Source organism: Schistocerca nitens, chromosome 4 (assembly GCF_023898315.1).
Source record: "Schistocerca nitens isolate TAMUIC-IGC-003100 chromosome 4, iqSchNite1.1, whole genome shotgun sequence".
NCBI lineage: Eukaryota > Metazoa > Arthropoda > Insecta > Orthoptera > Acrididae > Schistocerca > Schistocerca nitens.
Genome location: NC_064617.1, coordinates 730807832 through 730828670, shown reverse-complemented (window position 1 = coordinate 730828670; position 20839 = coordinate 730807832). Strand labels below are relative to the sequence as shown.

Sequence of the window (20839 nt, the reverse complement as noted above, 5' to 3'; positions counted from 1 at the left end):
CCCATCATTGTGGGGTGCGTGTGGCTGTCGGTGCCTTTCGCACAAGTCCTGTTGATAGTCTTCTCACAGAAGCAGGGACTCCCCCTCTACACATTCGACGGAGCCAACTCCTTGTCTCTTATGCAATCGCCATACGACAATTCCCTTACCATCCTGTGTACCCTGTGCTCTTCGCCAATGAGGGATGTCTCCATCCTAATACCACCCACAGGTGGGATTGCCGGTTGGCATGCGTATCTCTACCTTCTGTTGGGATCTCCATCTGCACTCACTGGACTGCACCCTGTGTCTTTCCTCCCATAACCCCCCCCCCCCTTTGGATGGTACCTAGACCACGGATTAGGACCGATCTATTCAAGGGTCCTAAGGTCTCTGTTGCTCCTATGCTTTACCAGTGTCTTGTATGTGCCATCCTTGTGGAGTTCCAGGGTGCCACCATGTTTTACACTGATGTTTCTAAGACTGCTGATAAGGTGGGATATGCTTTCACGTCTCCTACTGGCTTCGAGCACCATTTGCTTGCCAGGATCATGTAGTGTGTTCACAGCAAAGCTTCTAGCCGTTCACAGGGCCCTCCTTTTTGTTTCTCAGGCCTCCCTCCACAGTGTTTTAATTTTTTCCAACTCCATGAGCAGCCTGCAGGCTATCGATCAATGCAACTCTAGTCACCCTTTGGTCTCTGTTATCCATAACATTCTATCTGCCCTTGAGTGTCCTGCCTGTTCAGTCATCTTTCTCTGGGTCCCAAGTCATTTGCGCATCCAAGGGAATGAATTGGCTGACCTTTTGGCTAGAGAAGCAGATACTTCCCTCCCCCCCCCCCCCTCCATTTCCTTTCATGATACCAGCTGTGGATATGTAGATCTACGTCAAATCTCTCTTTGCCCAGCGGTGGAATGCCATTTGGAGCACTACTGCTCATAGTTATAAACTCCGCACAGTCAAGGAATCTACTGCAGTTTGGCGTTCTTCTTTCCGCTCCTCTCGGAAGGAGTCCACCGTTTTATGCCGTTTGCACATTGGTTGTACCCGGCTCACCCATTGTTTCCTCCTACCTAATGACCCACCCCCACAATGTGGTTGTGATGCCAGACTGACAATATCTCACATATTGGTGGCATGTCCCCTTCTTTCAGCTCTTTGTGTTAAGTATAGTCTTCCTGCTTCCTTAAGTTAAATATTAGCAGACGATCCACAGATGGTTGATGACCTGGTCCTCGGTTTCCTCCGTGAAAGTGGTTTTTATTTCCAGATATAAAGTTCTCCTTTAGTTTTGGAGCAAGGATGGGTTGGTTGTGGTTGGGACTTCTTTTGCAGTCTTCACAGTCTGTGCCCCATGACCACCCCCTTTTTTCCAGTTTTTAGATTTGCTCTCAACTTTTATGCTTTTACTGTGTATGTTTAATGTTCATTATTTTATAATTTGACTCCCCTGACTGAATCCGTCCACTTTTAGCAGACCCTCTTTCTTCTGTAACTCACTTTGGAATCATGGGACTAATGACCTCACCATTTGGTCCCATACCCCTCTCAATTAATCAATCAGTTGGTCCATCAGATTACATGGATAGTGGACATCAAGGAAATCCTGGACATTGCAGAGGAAGTATGGTGCTTTCTTGATCATCATTATCGATCTGGAAGATTAAAAGTTTTCCAGTATATTTAAGTACACTATTCTTTTGAGACTTTTCTCTTGGAAAAAGAATGTTCCATAAACTTTGCTGTTATTCAGTGCACAAAACACATTCCATTTTCTGCTATCCTATTCATGTTCCAGAAATATTCGTGGATTTTCACTGCCCCAGATACTATAGTGGTGTTTATTAAATTGACCAATTCAGTGTAAAGTCGATCATCACTAAAGATAATCTTACCAGTGAAATCTTTCATCCAACCAATGTAACACTTGCACACAAAAATCATTATGAACAGTCCCATCAGTCTTTTAAATCTTGCGCCATTGTAAACTTGTACGGGTTGGGATTCAACCATTCTCTTAAGACACACCAAACAGTCCTACATGGGATGTCCAGCTCTCGTGAAGCACACTGGGTCGATTTTGACACCCAGCTCTCAAGAAGCACCCATGTTTATTTTGCAGGACTGTTTACGTTGTCAGATGCATGGGGACGACTTGTGGATTTGTTACGTCTTACCAAACATCCAGTTTCAATAAAACATTTATGCCACTCATGAATAGTAAGCCTACTGGGAGGATCTTTACCATACTCTGTGTGAAAACTACTTTGCACAGTTGTCACAGACTTCGACTCTCTCTCTCTCTCTCTCTCTCTCTCTCACACACACACACACACACACTCTCTCTCTCTCTCTCTCTCTCTCACACACACACACACACACACACACACACACACACAGAGTGACCATGTTTGGAACTGGTAAGGCAGCCATCTTTGCTGTGACTGTCGGTAGCACTTGCAGTGCCGCATTTCTGTACTAGTGTGACGTGTGAGTCAGAACTTAATCAGTTTTCTTTCAAGATGATAACAAGACATGTCTGTAAGTCACGTGAGTAAGTTTGTATGAATCTTCATAGCTGTAAAGTCCTTTTCAGTACACTCTGTATACATTTCATGTGATATGCCAACATATAATGATCAGAGGACTCATAACTGATAAAAAGAAGCATTTTCTACCCAGCTAATTGAATTATACACTCTTGAGTATAGTGAGCCATAGTTAATTGTTCAGCCAGAGAGCTAGCAGTTAAATGTGTCTTATAATTTATTATACTGATTGCTAAGCTAGTATGAATTTGCACGTGGATCATCACAATAATTTATTCTGTCTTAATAGTAGTTGTTTTAAGTAACTAATGTTTAGGAAGGCTCTCACAGGGAAATAAAAATTTTTATTTTCGTTTGTGCAGCATTATTCACAAGGGGTATGGCTTTAATCAAGCGGTTTACTGGTTATCTCCTGTAAAACATGGATTTTTAAATTTTGGTGTGGAACCATGAACGCAATATCTTAATTCCTTCTTGGTTGTCACATATGGGAAAAAATGTTGCCTGCTAAGTACCGGGTGGTTATAATTAAAATGGAGCTACTCACAGAGGTCCAAAGTGGGCTGTAAAAGTGAAATTTGGTAAATATTCTGCTGCATTCATGTGGAACTGATGTATGCTGGAAAAAAATTAGTTCCAATTTTGGCCACGGGGGGCAAATCTGGCACTGTGAATTCAAGAAAGAAATGGTTCCATAAAATGGATTAGGAATGGGACTTTGACAGAAAAGCCCAAACAAATGAGAAAAGCATACTGTTGAATTATTCCTAATCACTGCTCACACAATTTGTTCAATGTGAGCACCGGGGATTTTGAAGGGATGATGCATCTGTAAAACAGTGTGATCAACAGTTGCTTGCAACAGGCCCAGTGGAAGCCGAGCAATGTGTTCTTGTATACTGGCCTTCTGTTTGGATAGAGACTGACTGTGTCCCTGGTAAACACATTCTTTTAGATATCCCCAGACCAAAAGTCTCATGGGTTCAGATCAAGTGATCTTGTAGGCCATACGTCTGGGAAACCTCTCTGTGGAAAGTTGCGTTAAGCAGATTTTCACCGGGTGAGCAACATGAGGTGTTGCTCCGTATTGCAGGGTGTTGCTCAATATTGCATGGGAAAGCAGGAATTGCTTGCTCTACAAAGAGGTCTCGATAGTGTGCAGATGTCTTGGTGCACCTGACAGGCCTTCTTGATGTGTTCTCTTCAAAGAACAGACTGAGAATAAAGGAGCGTGTGAATCCACATCACACAGTCACATACTAGTAATGCAGTGGCTCTTTGTGTACAACACGTGGTTTAACAGTACCCCAAATCTGGCAGTTCTGTGTATGCACTGCACACTGTAGTGGCAAATGGACATTATCACTCGCATTCGGGAGGACGACGGTTCAATCCCGCGTCCGGCCATCCTGATTTAGGTTTTCCGTGATTTCCCTAAATCACTCCAGGCAAATGCCGGGATGATTCCTCTGAAAGGGCACGGCCGACTTCCTTCCCCATCCTTCCCTAATCCGATGAGACCGATGACCACGCTGTCTGGTCTCCTTCCCCAAAACCAACCAACCAACCAACCAACATTATCACTCCATAGTATATTGTCTGGCCGCTTGTCAACAACTTCATTCTTTGCCAGAAACCCAAGAACAAATTCAGAATGTTGCTGCGTATCATGACGTTTCAGTTGCTGAAACATCTGGATCTTTTATAAATACCAGTGTAAAATAGACTATAAAACTTTCTGCAGTGTCTACCATGGGATGGACAATTCTCGTGACACTGCATGAGCACAAGCATTAGCACTACCTGGGACTCATGCTGCATGTTCAGTTGCAGCAAAAGCATCACCAATAACTTCCAACAGGATAGGTGCCTTCCAGGCGCCACACCGAGGTCACCCATGTTTTCAGTTTTTACTGTCATCTTCTTTCAACCATTTAACGACATTGGGCCTCTCGTCGAACCTTTCAGTCAGTGATACTCTCTCATTGCAGCACTGTAATTGCTATTGTTCACATATAACAGTTTTGCTGAAAGCATATTGTCTCACTTCTCAGTAGCCATACTGTTCACTCACATTATGGCTTGTCAAACTATGTACAGTCCCAGATCTGTACATGATCGTGAAAATTGGAACTTCCCCCCCCCCCTCCCCCATAAATCAATTATGCATTAGCACGTGTACCTAGTTTTGCTGCCTTACAATAATTACAGCTCACATGGGCATCTGTGACTAGCTGCACTTTAATTATAACCACCTGATAGTTATGTTAGTGTATTGTGTAAAGATAAATGGCAATATCTTACTGAGTTACAAAAGAATAATTTGTGTTTACATTTGGTAATTCGGCATGATCTTTTGCAGTATTACAATGCGGAAGTTACTGGTGTGTCAGATAGGACTTGTGTTGTGAGGTTTGTGGAATATGGTAACTACGAGGAAGTTCTCCAGGATGACTGCATACCAATTACAGATGTAAGTAACAAGTTTGGCCATTGTGTATTGGCTGTTTTAAAGCGCATCAGATAAAGCAGAAATTCATTGACTATTTCTTTGTTTATATCTTGTAAAATTTCAATTCTTTGCCTTGCCTTTCTACATAACAACTACTACATACATTGCTAGACATATTTAAAATGTAAATGATAAATTAAGTTGAATTTACGTACTTCATGTTCTTAATTGCATTGTTTTTCGCTCCTAGGAAGGCTTAGGGCAGAGTATACAGTCATCCAGTGCCTTTAGCAGCTCCTCTGACTCACTGCCTCCACAGAATAATCAGAACCACTTTTCAGGTAATTGCTGATATATTTCCTTCATAAAAGTTGATTCTTTGTTCATATTGTGAACATTGCTTTTTTGTTTTTACACTTCTCTGAAATTCAAACCAATTGGATGACAGTAGAAATTATACTCATGTGTTCTAGCTAAACAATTTGATAATTTTACAGATTGACATCTATGTACAGTTAAATTGTGACAATTCCTTTATGTTATATACAGGGTGATTCAAAAAGAATACCACAACTTTAAAAATGTGTATTTAATGAAAGAAACATAATATAACCTTCTTTTATACATCATTACAAAGAGTATTTAAAAAGGTTTTTTTTTTCACTCAAAAACAAGTTCAGAGATGTTCAATATGGCCCCCTCCAGACACACGAGCAATATCAACCTGATACTCCAACTCGTTCCACACTCTCTGTAGCATATCAGGCGTAACAGTTTGGATAGCTGCTGTTATTTCTCGTTTCAAATCATCAATGGTGGCTGGGAGAGGTGGCCGAAACACCATATCCTTAACATACCCCCATAAGAAAAAATCGCAGGGGGTAAGATCAGGGCTTCTTGGAGGCCAGTGATGAAGTGCTCTGTCACGGGCTGCCTGACGGCCGATCCATCGCCTCGGGTAGTTTACATTCAGGTTTCATAACTAACCTTTTTCGTAGGACTCTCCATACAGTTGATTGTGGAATTCGCAGCTCTCTGCTAGCTCTGCGAGTCGATTTTCCTGGGCTGCGAACAAATGCTTGCTGGATGCGTGCTACGTTTTCATCACTCATTCTCGGCCGTCCAGAACTTTTCCCTTTGCACAAACACCCATTCTCTGTAAACTGTTTATACCAACGTTTAATACACCACCTATCAGGAGGTTTAACACCATACTTCGTTCGAAATGCACGCTGAACAACTGTCGTCGATTCACTTCTGCCTACTCAATAACACAAAAAGCTTTCTGTTGAGCAGTCGCCATCTTAGCATCAACTGACACTGACGCCTAGTCAACAGCGCCTCAAGCGAACAAATGTACAACTAAATGAAACTTTATAGCTCCCTTAATTCGCCGACAGATACTGCTTAGCTCTGCCTTTTGTTGTTGCAGAGTTTTAAATTCCTAAAGTTGTGGTATTCTTTTTGAATCACCCTGTATACTCTCAAAGTTTTTTTTATACTTGAACTTCATAAATAAAGAGCTAGGAAAATTATTTTGGCAGTTATCCTCTTCTGTCCATTCCTGCAGATTGTAAAACTGCAATTGTGTGCCCCATATTTAAGAAGAATGATCCACCTGTTTGTGATAACTACAGAGGAATAGCCTTACTGGATGCCACCTACAAAATCTTATCGAGCTGCCTATTAAACAGGCTGATACCAATAACAGAAGAACTGATTGGGGACTACCGATGCGGTTTCCACAGAAACAGATCCACTTTAGATCAGTTATTCACCCTAAGACAGGTAACTGAGAAGGCGTGGGAATTCAATGTAGATGTCCACATACTATTCGTAGATTTTAAAAAGGCCTCTGATAGCATACACCGACAGACACTCCTAAATATAATGAAGGAATTTAAAATACCATCAAAATTAATCAGATTAGTTAAAATATGTATAGATGAAACTTTGTCGCATAAAGACACCGGTAAGAGAAACTGAAGATTTTAAGGTGTACATTGTGCTGAGACAAGGGGATGCCATTTCACCTGTTTTATTTAACCTTGTCCTAGAGAAGATCGATAGAGAATTTTCTAAAACCAGTCCACAAGGGATCCAGCTACAGGATGTGAACATTACAAGACTTGTCTATGCAGATGATGTAGCACTAAGAAGTAGTTCCAAACGAGAATTAATCAGAATGATGCAAAATTACTACAAAATTGCTGAGAAAATAGGATTACTGTTAGTGAAGAAAAGAGAGTGCCTGCCCATAAGTAAGAAAATTAGAAAAGATGCTCCTCTGACTGTAGATGAATTCAATTTCAAAACTGTTGACCACTTCAAGTACCTAGGAAGTCTTTTTGGTAATAACAACAGAACAGATATAGAAATAGATGCACATTTATCAACAGCAAACAAGACACTTTTTAGTTTCATCAAAATTCTAAGAAAAAGATCTCTTAGCAGTAACTTCAAAATCCACTTATATCAATCGACCATTATACCTGTGACGTTGTATGGATGTGAAACATTAATATTTAGAAAGAAAGATGAGGAAAAACTGTTAATATTCGAAAGAAAAGTACTAAGGAAAATTTTTGGACCTGTATACGACGAAAATAACATGGAATGGAGAATAAGAAGAAATGAAGAATTAAGAGGGCTCTACAAACACCGTAACATCGTCGAAGTGTTCAAGAGGAGAAGGTTGAATTGGGCAGGCCATATTGCAAGAATGACAGAGCTAATAGACTACCTAGAATGGCATTCAGCAGAACAATGGATGGAATGAGAGGAAGAGGGAGACAGAGAATCAGATGGCGGGATAACATTCGGGAGGACACAACTAGGATGAACAGCAACAGCAACTGGACAAACAGCGCATTGGACAGGCAGAAGTGGAAGAGGCTCGTAGAGCAGGCGTATGGTCTATAACGCCTTTGCCACATGTAAAGTAAAAGTATCCTCTTCTGTAGCTGTTGTAAGTTATTTCATTTTTCTGCCTTAAGCAAACTGAAAACTAAAAAACTCTTTCACTGGAAGTGATTAACTTTTTTAGCATCACCAGATGCTGTTAACTTTGTGTGTAAATAGCACTAATTACTTTTAATGTTACGTACTTGAAAACAGGTTTCAGTTTGTGTTTTTTTATCAAATTTTATATGCTGTGAATAACATATAGTTTCAAATCACAAAAGTGAACCGTGCAATGGAATTATTCTCAGTGGCTGAAAAATAGAACTCAAAAGCGGTGAAGATAATTAAATGAATGAATCATTGCACTGTAAGTTCAGTTTCACATTCTTCACACATTGCTGGTGGTGATTTGCTTTTTTATGCTTCAACATTTAAAACTGATATTTTGGAATTCTAATTGTAATAATTTTTTAAATGCTTATTTATTTTGTAAATAATTCCATTGTATTTCTCAATGTCAAACAAATGTTGATGTCATTGATGGCATATACTTCTGTGACAACGAAAGGAAAAAATAACAACATTAGACTATATCTTAGTGCGGAGCACAAAAAATTCGAACGCTACCAACTCGCTTGGTATTACACCATGTGTGTGAACTGATGCAGTAGTGTCAAAACTTTTACATCTAGATCTGCATGATTACTCTGCAATTCACATTTAAGTGCCTGGCAGAGGGTTCATCGAACCACAATCATGCTATCTCTCTACCATTCCACTCCCGAAAGCACGCGGGAAAAACAAACACCTAAACCTTTCTGTTAGAGCTCTGATTTCTCTTATTTTATTTTGATGATCATTCCTACCTATGTAGGTTGGGCTCAACAAAATATTTTCGCATTCAGAAGAGAAAGTTGGTGACTGAAATTTCGTAAAGAAACTATTGAGTGTTGGCACCTATGACAAAATAAGTATGCATTATTTTTGACCTCCTTCCACAAAGTGAAGTTCCAACTATGTCAGAGTGTGGCCAATTACAGCTCTTCCTCATGGGATAAACTTTTATCAAACCGCTATTGTAACTCTACACCTGCACATGGAATATGGAGTTCTTACAGTATTTTGTACCAGAAACATAGCTTGGCCAATCCCTATGTCCTGCATCCCTCAGGACTACTATGAAGTAGTTCGCTTCTTAAGGAAAAATTAAACTGTATTGTTTCTGTGGAAACCCCCATTTTTCATTTCTTGTGATTTGTAAAATTTTTTATTCTCACTTTTTGTTTATCTTCATGAAACCATACCACCACTGAGCTCCTTGATGATTGTGTAGGATCCTACTTGGGGATTGCATTGCACTGGGATAGACAAGGCGGCAGTGATGGACACTCCCCACTGTGATCGTGGGTTACCAAAATGTTCAAAATTACTCAAAGAAATCTTCAGTTAGATGTATTTGGCTCTATTTAGCTGTGTACGGGTGATTTCAAAACAGAAATACTTTAGGAAGAAATGATTTAGGTTTCATTCAAAATGTTTAATTTATTTCACCAACATCATTTCATCGAAACTAATTGCCTTACCAATGCTTAACTTTTTCAAGTTATTCCACAGTGATGTAAAGAGTGAGCTGTCTAATCTCCATGCCTATTTGTCCTTGTGGTTTGACTCTATTTGTGTGACACAGAACTTTCCAGTTAAACAAGAGCAGATGAGCAATTGTCTCAAGAGACAATTTAACATGTGCGGTTACTATCTTGAAAGTGTTACTAAACATTTACTATAGTCTCCAAGATGAGCTGAAATTAAAATTAGTTTTGTCCACTGAGGCAGATTGACCACAAGTGCCGTGATGTTCAAAATAGCAGTCTGTTTTAACAGTTACACCTTGATAATTCACATATATTGTGATAGCCTAAAAGGCATGTTAGTATGAAACAACTGAGAGGAAAATGCGCCAACTGTGAGATACTGTATAGACATTCCATCCCACGCTCACCTAAGAAAACCTCTTCTTGTTACTTTGGTTCCTCTCTGTCTTAAGCTGTCTGATGCTTGAAAAGCTCATTCGTCAGGCACTTTTTGCTGTTATTAACAAAGCATCACCAGCAGTTATCTTGTAATAGTTACAATTAGACGATGCTTTTTGTCTCTCTGGTTTTTATAAATAATTGACTAATGTATTTAACACATTACTGATCACACTTTTTGTTCCTTGTTTCACATTCTCATCACAACTGCTTCTTCTTCAATGTTATCAGAATCTGGAATTAAACTCGCACTGCAGCGATTCACTTGTTTAATTATGTACTCGGTTTTTGAGTTCTATTTTTCAGTCATTGTGAAAAATTCCCTTATGTTGTTTGTGTTTGTGATCTGAAACTGTAGGTTATTTGCAGCATATGAAATCTAATTACAAAACGTGCTATTCACAAGCAGTACTATGTTTCTTTTTTCTTTCCATAGAGGTGGTACCAATGTAGGCGTTTATAAGGAAGCCTGTTTTCACGTATATAATGTTAAAGTTAATTAATTTCATTTACACATAATGTAATAGTGTCTGGTGATGCTAAAAAAGTGAATTGCTTCCAGTGAATTAGTTTCTTAGTTTGCAGTTTGCTTAACCCTTAAGTGGGCATGCCTGTGGATAAAGTACACCAACCACAACTAACACTGTCTTGTGCCGTAGCTGTTTTATAGTTGCGACCACATACGTATTCCTTCATCATTGCTTCAGCCAAACAGTGATAAAGCATTTGTCTTACGTACAAACGAGTGGCAGTAACATAAAATAAACAGCAAACTAGGTGACAAAAAATTAACAATACATGCAAGAAAATGACCCATATTACAAACTAGCAGCACAGTCTCATAATGAGGTAGTCTACAAGAGAAATTAGTAACCAAATGAGCGATTGGTTAGGATATGATGCAGCTGCACTGGTTAATGCTTCAAGTAGGTCATTATTGTAGGATAGCACTTTTTCATGGCAGCAGAGTGATATAATGAAAGTTTATTTCATTATTATTTAACTAAAGGTGCTTTAGCTCATATTATGTACATTTATTAAATCATCGTTTTATTAAATGGAGATTAAACTGTGATTTTGCTCGTACATGCTTACCTCAGTAAGATAAAGACAGATATTCTTTACATATGTGCAAAGTACGCCGCACGCCCATTGTGTTATGAAGAATGACACATCTGCTTGAGGGTTAAGACAGAAAAACAAAAATACGTACAACAGCTACAGAGGATAATTTTCCATGCTCTTTATGTATAATGTTCAAGTGGCAGTCAGTGTATCCGAATATTATTCGTAACTACACTTTACCCAAATCATAGTTACAGAAATGCAAATAAAACTCATTGGCCTTTATTAGTTATTTATACTCCCAGTCACTGCAGTGGCAGCCAGCACCACTGTGTCTTTGAAGGGTGAGTGTTCCTGGTGCCAGTCAGCTCAAGGATCACATTGCCTGAGCAAATACATTCTGCCTGTTACTAGTGTAATGGAGAATTGGCAATCTTATAGAATATGTTTGGCAACCATGTAATTGTTGATTTACTTCCTGGTTTGGTAGAGAATTATCCTGGTAAATTCATTTCATATTTTCTTGTGATTTAGGTTAACTATTCTGAACTATCCTCATGTAAGGGATGACTCAGATGTAGTAGATTTATGATTTAGAGTCCAGGAAGCTCATTCCAACAGAAATTGCAGCTTAGTTATTTGCGCTTTACAATTTCTGTCGTTGTCATCATTGTGAGAACAAGGAACAGTGATGCACATAATTACAATACCAGAAAGGAAAATGACATTCATTGCTCCACATTAAGGTTGTCTTTAGCACAGAAATGGTGCACAATGCCACAACTAAAACTTTGATAATTTACCCAGTGATATAAAATGTCTGACAGACAGCAAAGTGAAATTTGAAAACAAACTGAAAAAATTTCTTCTTGACAACTACTCCTCTCCCACAGAAGAATTTCTGTTAATGTAATGCATAAAAGGTGGTGGATCTGAATTACTAACACATAGCTTTGGATTTAATTTTAAAAAAAATCCTAGTAATTGTTCAGCATGTGGCCATATTTACAAATTAACTTGCAATGTGAATGTAAAATGACTCAGTCTACATCATTATGATTTATCGTGCAGAGGATCCATGGAACACAAAACTATTTAACTAACAAGGTAGCCCTGTTTGACACAATTGTACAATAGCTTAGTCGTGAAGTGTTTGCCCTTCAAGCAGAAGGATGTGTTAGTTTTCAGTTCTAATCTTGCTGGAGATTTTTACCACTTAGGTGAAAGAGCCACTAGCAGGCAGATCAACAATCAGTATAGAAATCCTAAGACAACTTCTTTCCCGCAAGTTTCATCATGACCTTGCTTCTGTGTCCTGTAGATCTAAAGCTGAAAAACTTACTGAATTCCACACTTATTTGTGCCTCCTTTTTTTCTGTTTCTGCCTATTGTATTGATTTAATTGTGGTACTGAATTATTTGTTAACTGAATTTTGTTATGTATTACCCTCAGTGCTACATTTGCTTACCTTTGTGGTAGTCCTGTAGCGCATTTCAGTATGACTGTGTGCTGAATGTAGAGACAGATGGTTTTGAAGCTGAAAGTGCATATTATTCTGTTAATCCGTGACAATTTGGAATAGTTTGTTTGATTAAAAAATACTTTTTTGATAATGTTATCATGATAATTAGTAATTCGTTTGTATTAGTGCAGTGCACACTAAACAGCGTTTTTTTGTTAGCTTATTGAATACAGCAAATAGATAGGGCAGATAAATGAATCAGCACCAGTATAGTCCCCCACATTGTGTAAAACAGTTTCACAGTGTTTGGACTGTTTTTCGGCTTCACACCTTTGGACAGTATACTGGTAGCACTTCATCACCTTGCATGTTGTGCTGTATTTAACAGAGAGTATAACGGAGCAGCGCAGCATAACGATGAGGCAGGGGTCTTGTAAATTATGTTATTGACTGTACATGGTGAACAACCCAGTCATTTCTATAAATAAATGTGTTTCAAATGCTGGGATGCTTGATTAATACTAGTGGGAAAAGCTCATTTTTCATTTGTCAGAGGAGAAGCAGCATGTTGGCCATCAGATTTGTAAGGGTAATTATTACAGTAGTTTTATGCCAACTAAAACCTTTTTAATCTGAAAACTCATTGCACTGGGACACAAAGGTTAAATAGGAGGAACACCTTAAAGAAGTTGTATTCACAAGATTGAGGAAAATGCATGTAATTGCTTAGTATTCAGACATAGTGATGATCAGAAAGTGGAAGGACAGGCAGAGAGGTTATAACATCTCCACAGAATATCTTAATGCTGTGACACAAGTGTCAAATTCCTGCCTGCAAATGATCTCAAAACCACTGACAATTGTACAATAGACCACTGTGTAAAACTAAGGACAAGATAAATAATGTAGTGTAAAATATTAACAACTTGGTGAAAATGGATGAAAGTGCAGGAGCATGTTGCCAGAGGTCTTCCAGTCAAGCATAGAAAGCTGGACATCATATAGTATGAGGTCAGGGTGACTATAGCTCAAAATGGAGCTGGCCCCACAACAACAGACAGTTGAAGGAACAGGAAAAGAGCATGTCAGTCATCAAGCAGTTTTGCGCTATGATGGTGTGATTCATTAAAACAGGGCCCAGAGCCATCATTTGGATTGGATGACTTCACTTGGGGAAGAATCATTGGGAAACTGGAAGAAAAATTAAGTGTGATGAATGTAGCCCACTGGTCGATATTAGCGTGACCCTGTACTCCTCCCCCACGTACATCATTTCAGGAGTGCATTATGCCCTGGCTTCATTGTTATGTATTACAGTGCGCAACCACGTCAAACGCTGCAGGTAGAGCAGCACTTGGAACAGAGAAAATTCAGCGAATGAACTAGCCTGCCCATTCCCTCAACTTAAATCCCATCAGGAATGTATGGGTTGTGTTGAGGAGACATGTACTATACTACAGCATTTCCTCCTATGCATGGGACTAAGTTTCATTGAGCTATGTTACATCATGCAAAAGTTGCTTTCATCCTTAAGCTTTGCCGACCAATGTGTCACTTGAATATCTCAAGCACTAATAGGCAGGACCAGATGCCGTCATATTATTTGTGTGAATGGAAGATGGTTCACATAATTTACATGCTACTTTCAATTTTGCTTTACCTGTACAATAAATACTCAGTGAGGTAGGTGGCACTGTATGAATATAGAATCAAAATAATAAAGGGAGTATTTCACGAGATAAGAGGAGGAGGCCTCATACGTGTAAGAAAACATACATTGTGTAATGCGGGAACCAGCTGATGGGAAAAGGCAATTCAGGATGAAGAGATGCGCTGAACAGAGAATGTCCAAATAATCCTGTTTGAACTGGAGTACCGTTGCACATGATTAGCAAACATTTTCTTTCATAACGAGAATTTTTACTATTTCCAGAGATACTTTCCCCCCATATGTTTAATGTCGTAATTATTTTTATTTAATGTTTTATACATGTTTCAGTGCTTTAGAAGCCTTAACTTTACCACTCTTCAAAGGTGCACAATTATCCATTGTTTGAAATAAAGCTTACAACACTTACAGGCTTTATTCGCACACTCCCAGTGCGGCTGATATTTCTGTGTATGATTGCAGGTAGTACACCCTCATGTGCGTATATTATTTTAGCTGTCTTTATTATTTAAATACAGAACATCAACTTCAAGATTTTGCCTGTGTCTGATTTCAGCTCATAGCTCAAGGAAACTTACAGGTTTCCTCTTTGTGGGGTAGTGACTTGTACTGATGCCTACGGTGCACATGTTATTGATACAGATTTGAAGAAAATATGTTTTTGCTGTTACATATTATGAAATGTTCACACTGTGTATACATATTAGTGCTGGTACTGGCATTATATTCCATGATATCGCCAGCTCATGAGTGTGTCATTTTAACAGCTGCTGCATTGCCTAAAGATTTTTTCCACATCATTCATGGCCTACGGCTATTTTCTTTTTTCTCATTCAGCAGGTCTCATAAATTTTCAGGTAGCGGGGGAGATTCCATTTATTTCTTTTCTTACAAAGCTGTCAACTCAGACTGGTCTATGTGTGTAATGAGGTTATGTGGATAAGTTTTTCAATAAAATGGAAGCTCTCTCCCTCTCACTGGTGATCAAAAATTTGGAAATACAATCTTGCACAGTTGGGAGTGTTTTATTGTGTAGTTTCTCATTTATGCTTCTGATGTCCCTTTGATGGCTTTCTGTTTGTCAAGTTGTATGCCAGAGTGACATTCCTTGAGAAATCTCCAATGAGAAAATGGGCCTAACAAAGACTGTGTGCTCACAGCTTCACAGTATTTGGTGGCTTTTTTCCCACAAGAAATCTTCTACAAACAGTCTGGAAATTTGACACCCTTTTGATGATGAACTTTTTAACCAAGTCCTAACTGCTTGCAGTGGAACAACAATGCATTATACAGATGGTCAAGCTCCTCCAGTTCACACCTGAAAAACTGCAGGTGTTAATCTGTCGCTTGAAGAGCAAATATGAGCAATTTGGAAAATAGAATTTGTGCTGCTCACACTGGGTCTCTACTGATAAAGATCAGGTGCTACACATTAATGTCATTGTGTGTATATCAAATAGTTAGTTGACTTAACCGTACTGCTTGGCTTTGAGCAGTCCAGTTCAGCATCCCATGAAGAAATTAGAATACGTGTACTAGCAGAAGCTTCAGTCATCATGTAGACCCTCTGCAGAGCAACATGGAGCAGTTCAAAAAGGGCTTGAAGACCACACAAGTAAAAATTCAGAAATTTGAGATTTATATGTTTGAACAGGATCATAGAAGACAGTAACAGAAGCTTGACAATGGTGGGAATACAGTTAATTCAACCACATATCCCCATGGACAGTTAGTCACTACATAAATGGGCTCATGTTGTATACATAAATTGTTCTTGTAGCTAGAAGCAGCTCATACATAATCAATTTCAATGAGAAATTGCTGGAGATGGACAGTAATACTCCATTCATCATCCACTCTACTACCAGAAAGCTTCTTGCATAGTTCAGTCATATAATTTTCACTTCCCTTCATTCTTATTACTATCCCACTTCTTGTAGGGACACTCTAATCTTTCACTGTTAGCCTATGATCCAAATCCATATCCCTGTCTGGTTAAGCTTTGCAATCCAATCTTTAATTTCTGATTGCTTGTCTTCCAACGATATAGTCCATCTAATAACTTCCTCACTGTAACTAGTTGAAAACTATTGCATCACTCTAAAAGCAGCACTGCTGCCTCTCCCTCCCCGCTGCCCCCTCCCTGTACAATAATTCTGCTTTCTTTGCTATATTTCACCATACTCTTTCAAGCTGCCAAGATATTTAGAATATAATCCACTTTCTCATAATTATTTTATTGTCTACATCATTCCCCATTTTTACATTGTGTTTGTTTTATCTCTGAGAAGAATTATTTGTCCGTTGAGTTGTTCAAGTGTTACTTTGCGACCTACATTCCTTTTCATAATGATGTAAAAATTCGTTATACCATTCAGGCATTTGGTATTACCCTATAGTCACCTGAGGAGAAGTATTTTGGCATTTGTCTGTTACACTTCTCTAACTCCTAATTAGTGTTACTTCAGTTTCTATAAACCTCTCTCACCAAATTTTAAAATTTCTTGCGTGTTCTAATATAGTTCTCATTCATCTAGTGTTAATCCACAATCTACATTAATGTAAACTGCAGCTAATACAATACATATTTGATAAATTTGGTAAGATATTTTGATAATGTTTGTTGTTTGGTACAGGTATACTTGAATTTCGCCGAGGTGGCACAAGGCCGTACATAAAGAGTGCAGGTGCAGATCGTAAACCTCCACGCATCCAGCAACAGTTGTACATGCCTCCAGCTCAGCGAAAGTGACTGGAGGCTTAAAGCCTCTTCCAGGACTTCTGTCTTTCGCTTTTAACTTTGTAACTCAACATCTGTATGTAAAGAATGTATTGGAAGATAGGCGTGATTAATAATTGGCTAACCATGGTTGTGTAAGCATCATACCATAAATCATGTACCTATAGGGTATTACTACTAAAATCTAGCAGAATCATTTTTAAACTTATCAAAGTGGAACATGAAATGTGCCAATATATTTTTATGTTAAAACTCATTTCTTTGAACCCATATTGTGTGTTGTTACTATGGAAACTAACTTTTATGTCATCTGTAAAAGCAGCTTTTAATTGCTCTTGAAGAGAGATTTTTGGAAAAGAACATTCTTCTAATTAAGGAATGTGGTGTTTGTGTAGTATTGTATGTAACAGTAATAACGTTGTAATTTTGTTTCTGTATGAGTAAATTGTTGCCCATAAAAATATTTTGAAGCTACCATTATTTAATGGCTGCATTGTAGCTAAATATGATTTTAGTTATGTCAGTTAATGTTGGAAAGTTACAATTCACTGATACATTTGTAGACTCAAATAAATATTTTCAAGTAACCTGCACTGGAGATCTGTGCAGAATCAAAATTAATTTCGAAACTATGCAAATTTTTGTTTTTGACTTTAAAAAATAAATGATTGTTAGTTATGTTACAGCTGAGAATAATACATTGGCTGTGAGGAATGTTTATTGTACATGATTTTACGTGTTAGCAGTGTGTGAGAAGTAATGGCCTTAACTTCCACAGGAAAAGCTAATGATTGTATTTTTCATGGCAGTGCATGATTAAGGCAGCTTTTCTTCTGTATTTCATGAAAAAATATGGTTTTCAGTTTCAGGTGTTTTGTGTTTCATTCAGAAAAATGCCCATAGCATGTTGGCATTAAGAAAAATTCCACAAGTTCTTTGTGTGAATGATTCTGCAGTAAAAAGGGAAACTAGGTAGAGGAGAGAGCTCGGCAAAAATTCTTTTGTAAAGTTATTTCAGGTCTGTGACATAATTCTGCACATTGAAAGTTTGTATGTAATATCTCTCTCTCTCTCTCTCTCTCTCTCTCTCTCTCTCTCTCTCTCTCTCTCTCTCATATTTATAATAATTGAATTAATTACAAAAAATAATTAAATATATGTATTCTTCTAGATGACATTATGTTATTACATGGCAGTTTTGTATTGTCTTAAGCATGTGTGGCCATGAAATTTAACTTTTGAGATACTTGAGTATTGGAATGTAGAGCTGTTTATCTGAATTCTGAGAACATTCCTCCAGTTTATGGAGAAACAATAAGAAAGATTTTAATGGAAGTCAAGTATCATCCCTATGGAAATATGTTTCTGTCACAAATGAAAATGTTACAAACAGTCACATTTGTCAGATTATCTACTTGACTATCTTTTACAAAGTTATATAATGATGTTTCAAGTGTAAACAGAGCAGTTAAACCATTTTGTGTTGAAGTTACAGAGGTGAAAGTGTCAAACAGTGGAGGAGAGCTTGCACTAGTGTTTAATAATACCTGAAGTTGCAGGATATTGTTCCTTGCTGTATGTTGGCTGAGTGTTTAATTGGTAATTCTTGTTCTAAATGAAATATTTGAGTTCTCATTTAAATTTCAGAGCAATTCTAACAGCTAAAGCAAAAATACAGCTGACGATATTTGTTGTTGTTTTATATTATGTTAAAAAGAAATGAGATTATGTGTAATTAGTTTTTTAGTATTTAATACAGTATTTATTTCTTACTCAGAATAAATTATTTATTTTGTAAAAAAGAGTACCATCCTTGTTGTATCAGTATGGTATGCAAAGTATGACAATAACTGTCAGAAACTTTCAGTCGTTCTGAAGCAGTTTCTTGATGCAACACAAATTATTATGCAGTTTAAATTGCTTTAATTCGTTGTACTCATTTATGGTAATGGGGAAGGAGGAAGAACATAAGGACTGACATTGGCAATTATTACTTTGTGTAAAAAGGGCAGAAAACCTTTTTCTTTTTGTTCATTATAGGATGAAATAAATTTTCCATGCTTATTTATGGATGACCTCACTTTCACAATTAATTGTAACATCACAGGACCTCATAGAGGGGGAACTATATGGCTGGAAGTATTGAATCCTGCTTCTCACTTTAAAGGAAGGAAAATAGCTATCACATCTAATAGAATGATACCTGGCGAAATGAGCAAAGAACTTACCGTATTTATTCAAATCCAAGCCGCACTCGAATCTAAGCCGCACCTGAAAAATGAGACTCGAAATAGGGGAAAAAAAATTTCCTGAATCTAAGCCGCACCTGAAATTTGAGACTCGAAATTCAAGGGGAGAGAAAAGTTTTAGGCCGCACCTCCAAATCGAAACAAAGTTGGTCCATTGTAATATGAGACACAATTTAGGTCGAATGAACGACGATACAGCTACAGTAGTTTGGTTCGAGTCGTAAGCTTAGCAGTTAAGCTTTACCAGGTAGCCATTGCTGAGCATCAGGCACTCCGTCCGTTATTTATACGGGTACACTTCCTTTTTCATGTGCTTCGTCTGCTTTGAATCGATTGCTTATTTTGCTTTGATCTGATAAGTGCCGTTTTCTTTGTTATAGGTGTTTACGTCACTCCAAGCTGAAAATGCATTACTGTACTGTGTCATACATTGTTTGTCGCATTCTGATAGTGCGTGTTTACGGCCTGTCGCGGTATGGGTTGCTATTGTGCGCGCTACCGCCGCTTACAATTTAAAAAAAAAAATAGAGGAATCGTCTCATTAGCGAAACAATGGCAGGAGACTGCTATTTGTTGTTACCTACACTGCTGCTTTCTTTGATAATGATCAACAAGAACCAAATAATAGACGGCATATGATAGAACATGTTCTGAACGAGAGTTAGGCGAAAATTTTTCTCCATTTGAAAATCTTCGCGGCCGATTCTTTAGTACATCACATTCTGCACAGAAATTAGTCATCTTAGATTTAAAAATCTAGTCAGTTGCCGTGCTTCATTTCTGACTGTATCACTATTAGGCATAAGAATAATACGAATGTAAACATGACACGATACGTATATTCTTCCGCGTTTGCGGTTGTCTCACTCTAGTTTCGTAGTTTATTAGGCAGACAGGATTTAAATGAGATAGCAGCAAACATGAAAGAATACATGGCAAAATGTTTATATTGGTATTATTCTTATGGTGAAGAGAATACTGTATGTGATTCACATTTCATCAGGTTCCTATTAGCAACCATCTCTTCTCACAGGTAGGAAAAAATTCAGAACGTAGAGTTGGCCATATTGACAAACATCCCAAACAGTCTTGCTAGTCGGATTTTGAAATTCTGCTACATTCGAAGATGAACAATACGGGATTTGTATTTACTTCGTTGGATAATGGACGAAAATGCAGTGGTCGAAACTGGGGGCGGAGAAAAAAAAGCTCGTCTTCCACCTTTTTTTTTTTTTTTTAATTTATTTGCTGACGCAGAGGTTTTGGCGCCAGTATTTATCTTTGTGCCTACAAAGCACGCCTGTGTAGCGCTACATATATTCAACGGCAGAAGTTAGTTGGGGCGGCACCTACCAACATTTTTCAGAACTTCCGCTTACTTTGCACTCGATTCTAAGCCGCAGGGGGTTTTTTGGATTACAAAAACCGAAAAAAAAGTGTGGCTTAGATTCGAGTAAATACGGTAAATGGTGAAACTAACCTTTCAGTTGAGGGCTACTTCATTCTTAGAAAGAAAATTGTCAGTGAGTATAAGATGATTTCACACACAGAATTGATTTGTGTCTTTCGGCTGTCAGTTTCAGCATACATTTGAAAGTGTGCCTATACTATGATCTTTCTTACATAAATATGATTGCAGGAATATTTGCATTAGTATTATATTCTTCGCTATCCATTTGAAAACATTTATACGAAGTACTAATTTGCATGTTTCAGTGATATGTGGGAAGAGTTGT

At 38.1% G+C, this 20839-nt stretch overlaps 1 protein-coding gene across 1 annotated transcript in view; it reads left to right on the top strand.

Moving 5' to 3' along the window:
- The window catches only part of LOC126252916 (tudor domain-containing protein 3), a 141840-nt gene extending 123906 nt beyond the window's left edge, over positions 1–17934 (top strand). Inside the window, exons 11-13 of the mRNA XM_049953902.1 lie at positions 4894–5004; positions 5234–5324; positions 16751–17934. Of these exons, the coding sequence (XP_049809859.1) occupies positions 4894–5004; positions 5234–5324; positions 16751–16866 (318 nt within the window). The 3' untranslated portion in view covers positions 16867–17934. The remainder of the gene's footprint in view (positions 1–4893; positions 5005–5233; positions 5325–16750) is intronic.
- Positions 17935–20839: the final 2905 nt, after the last annotated feature.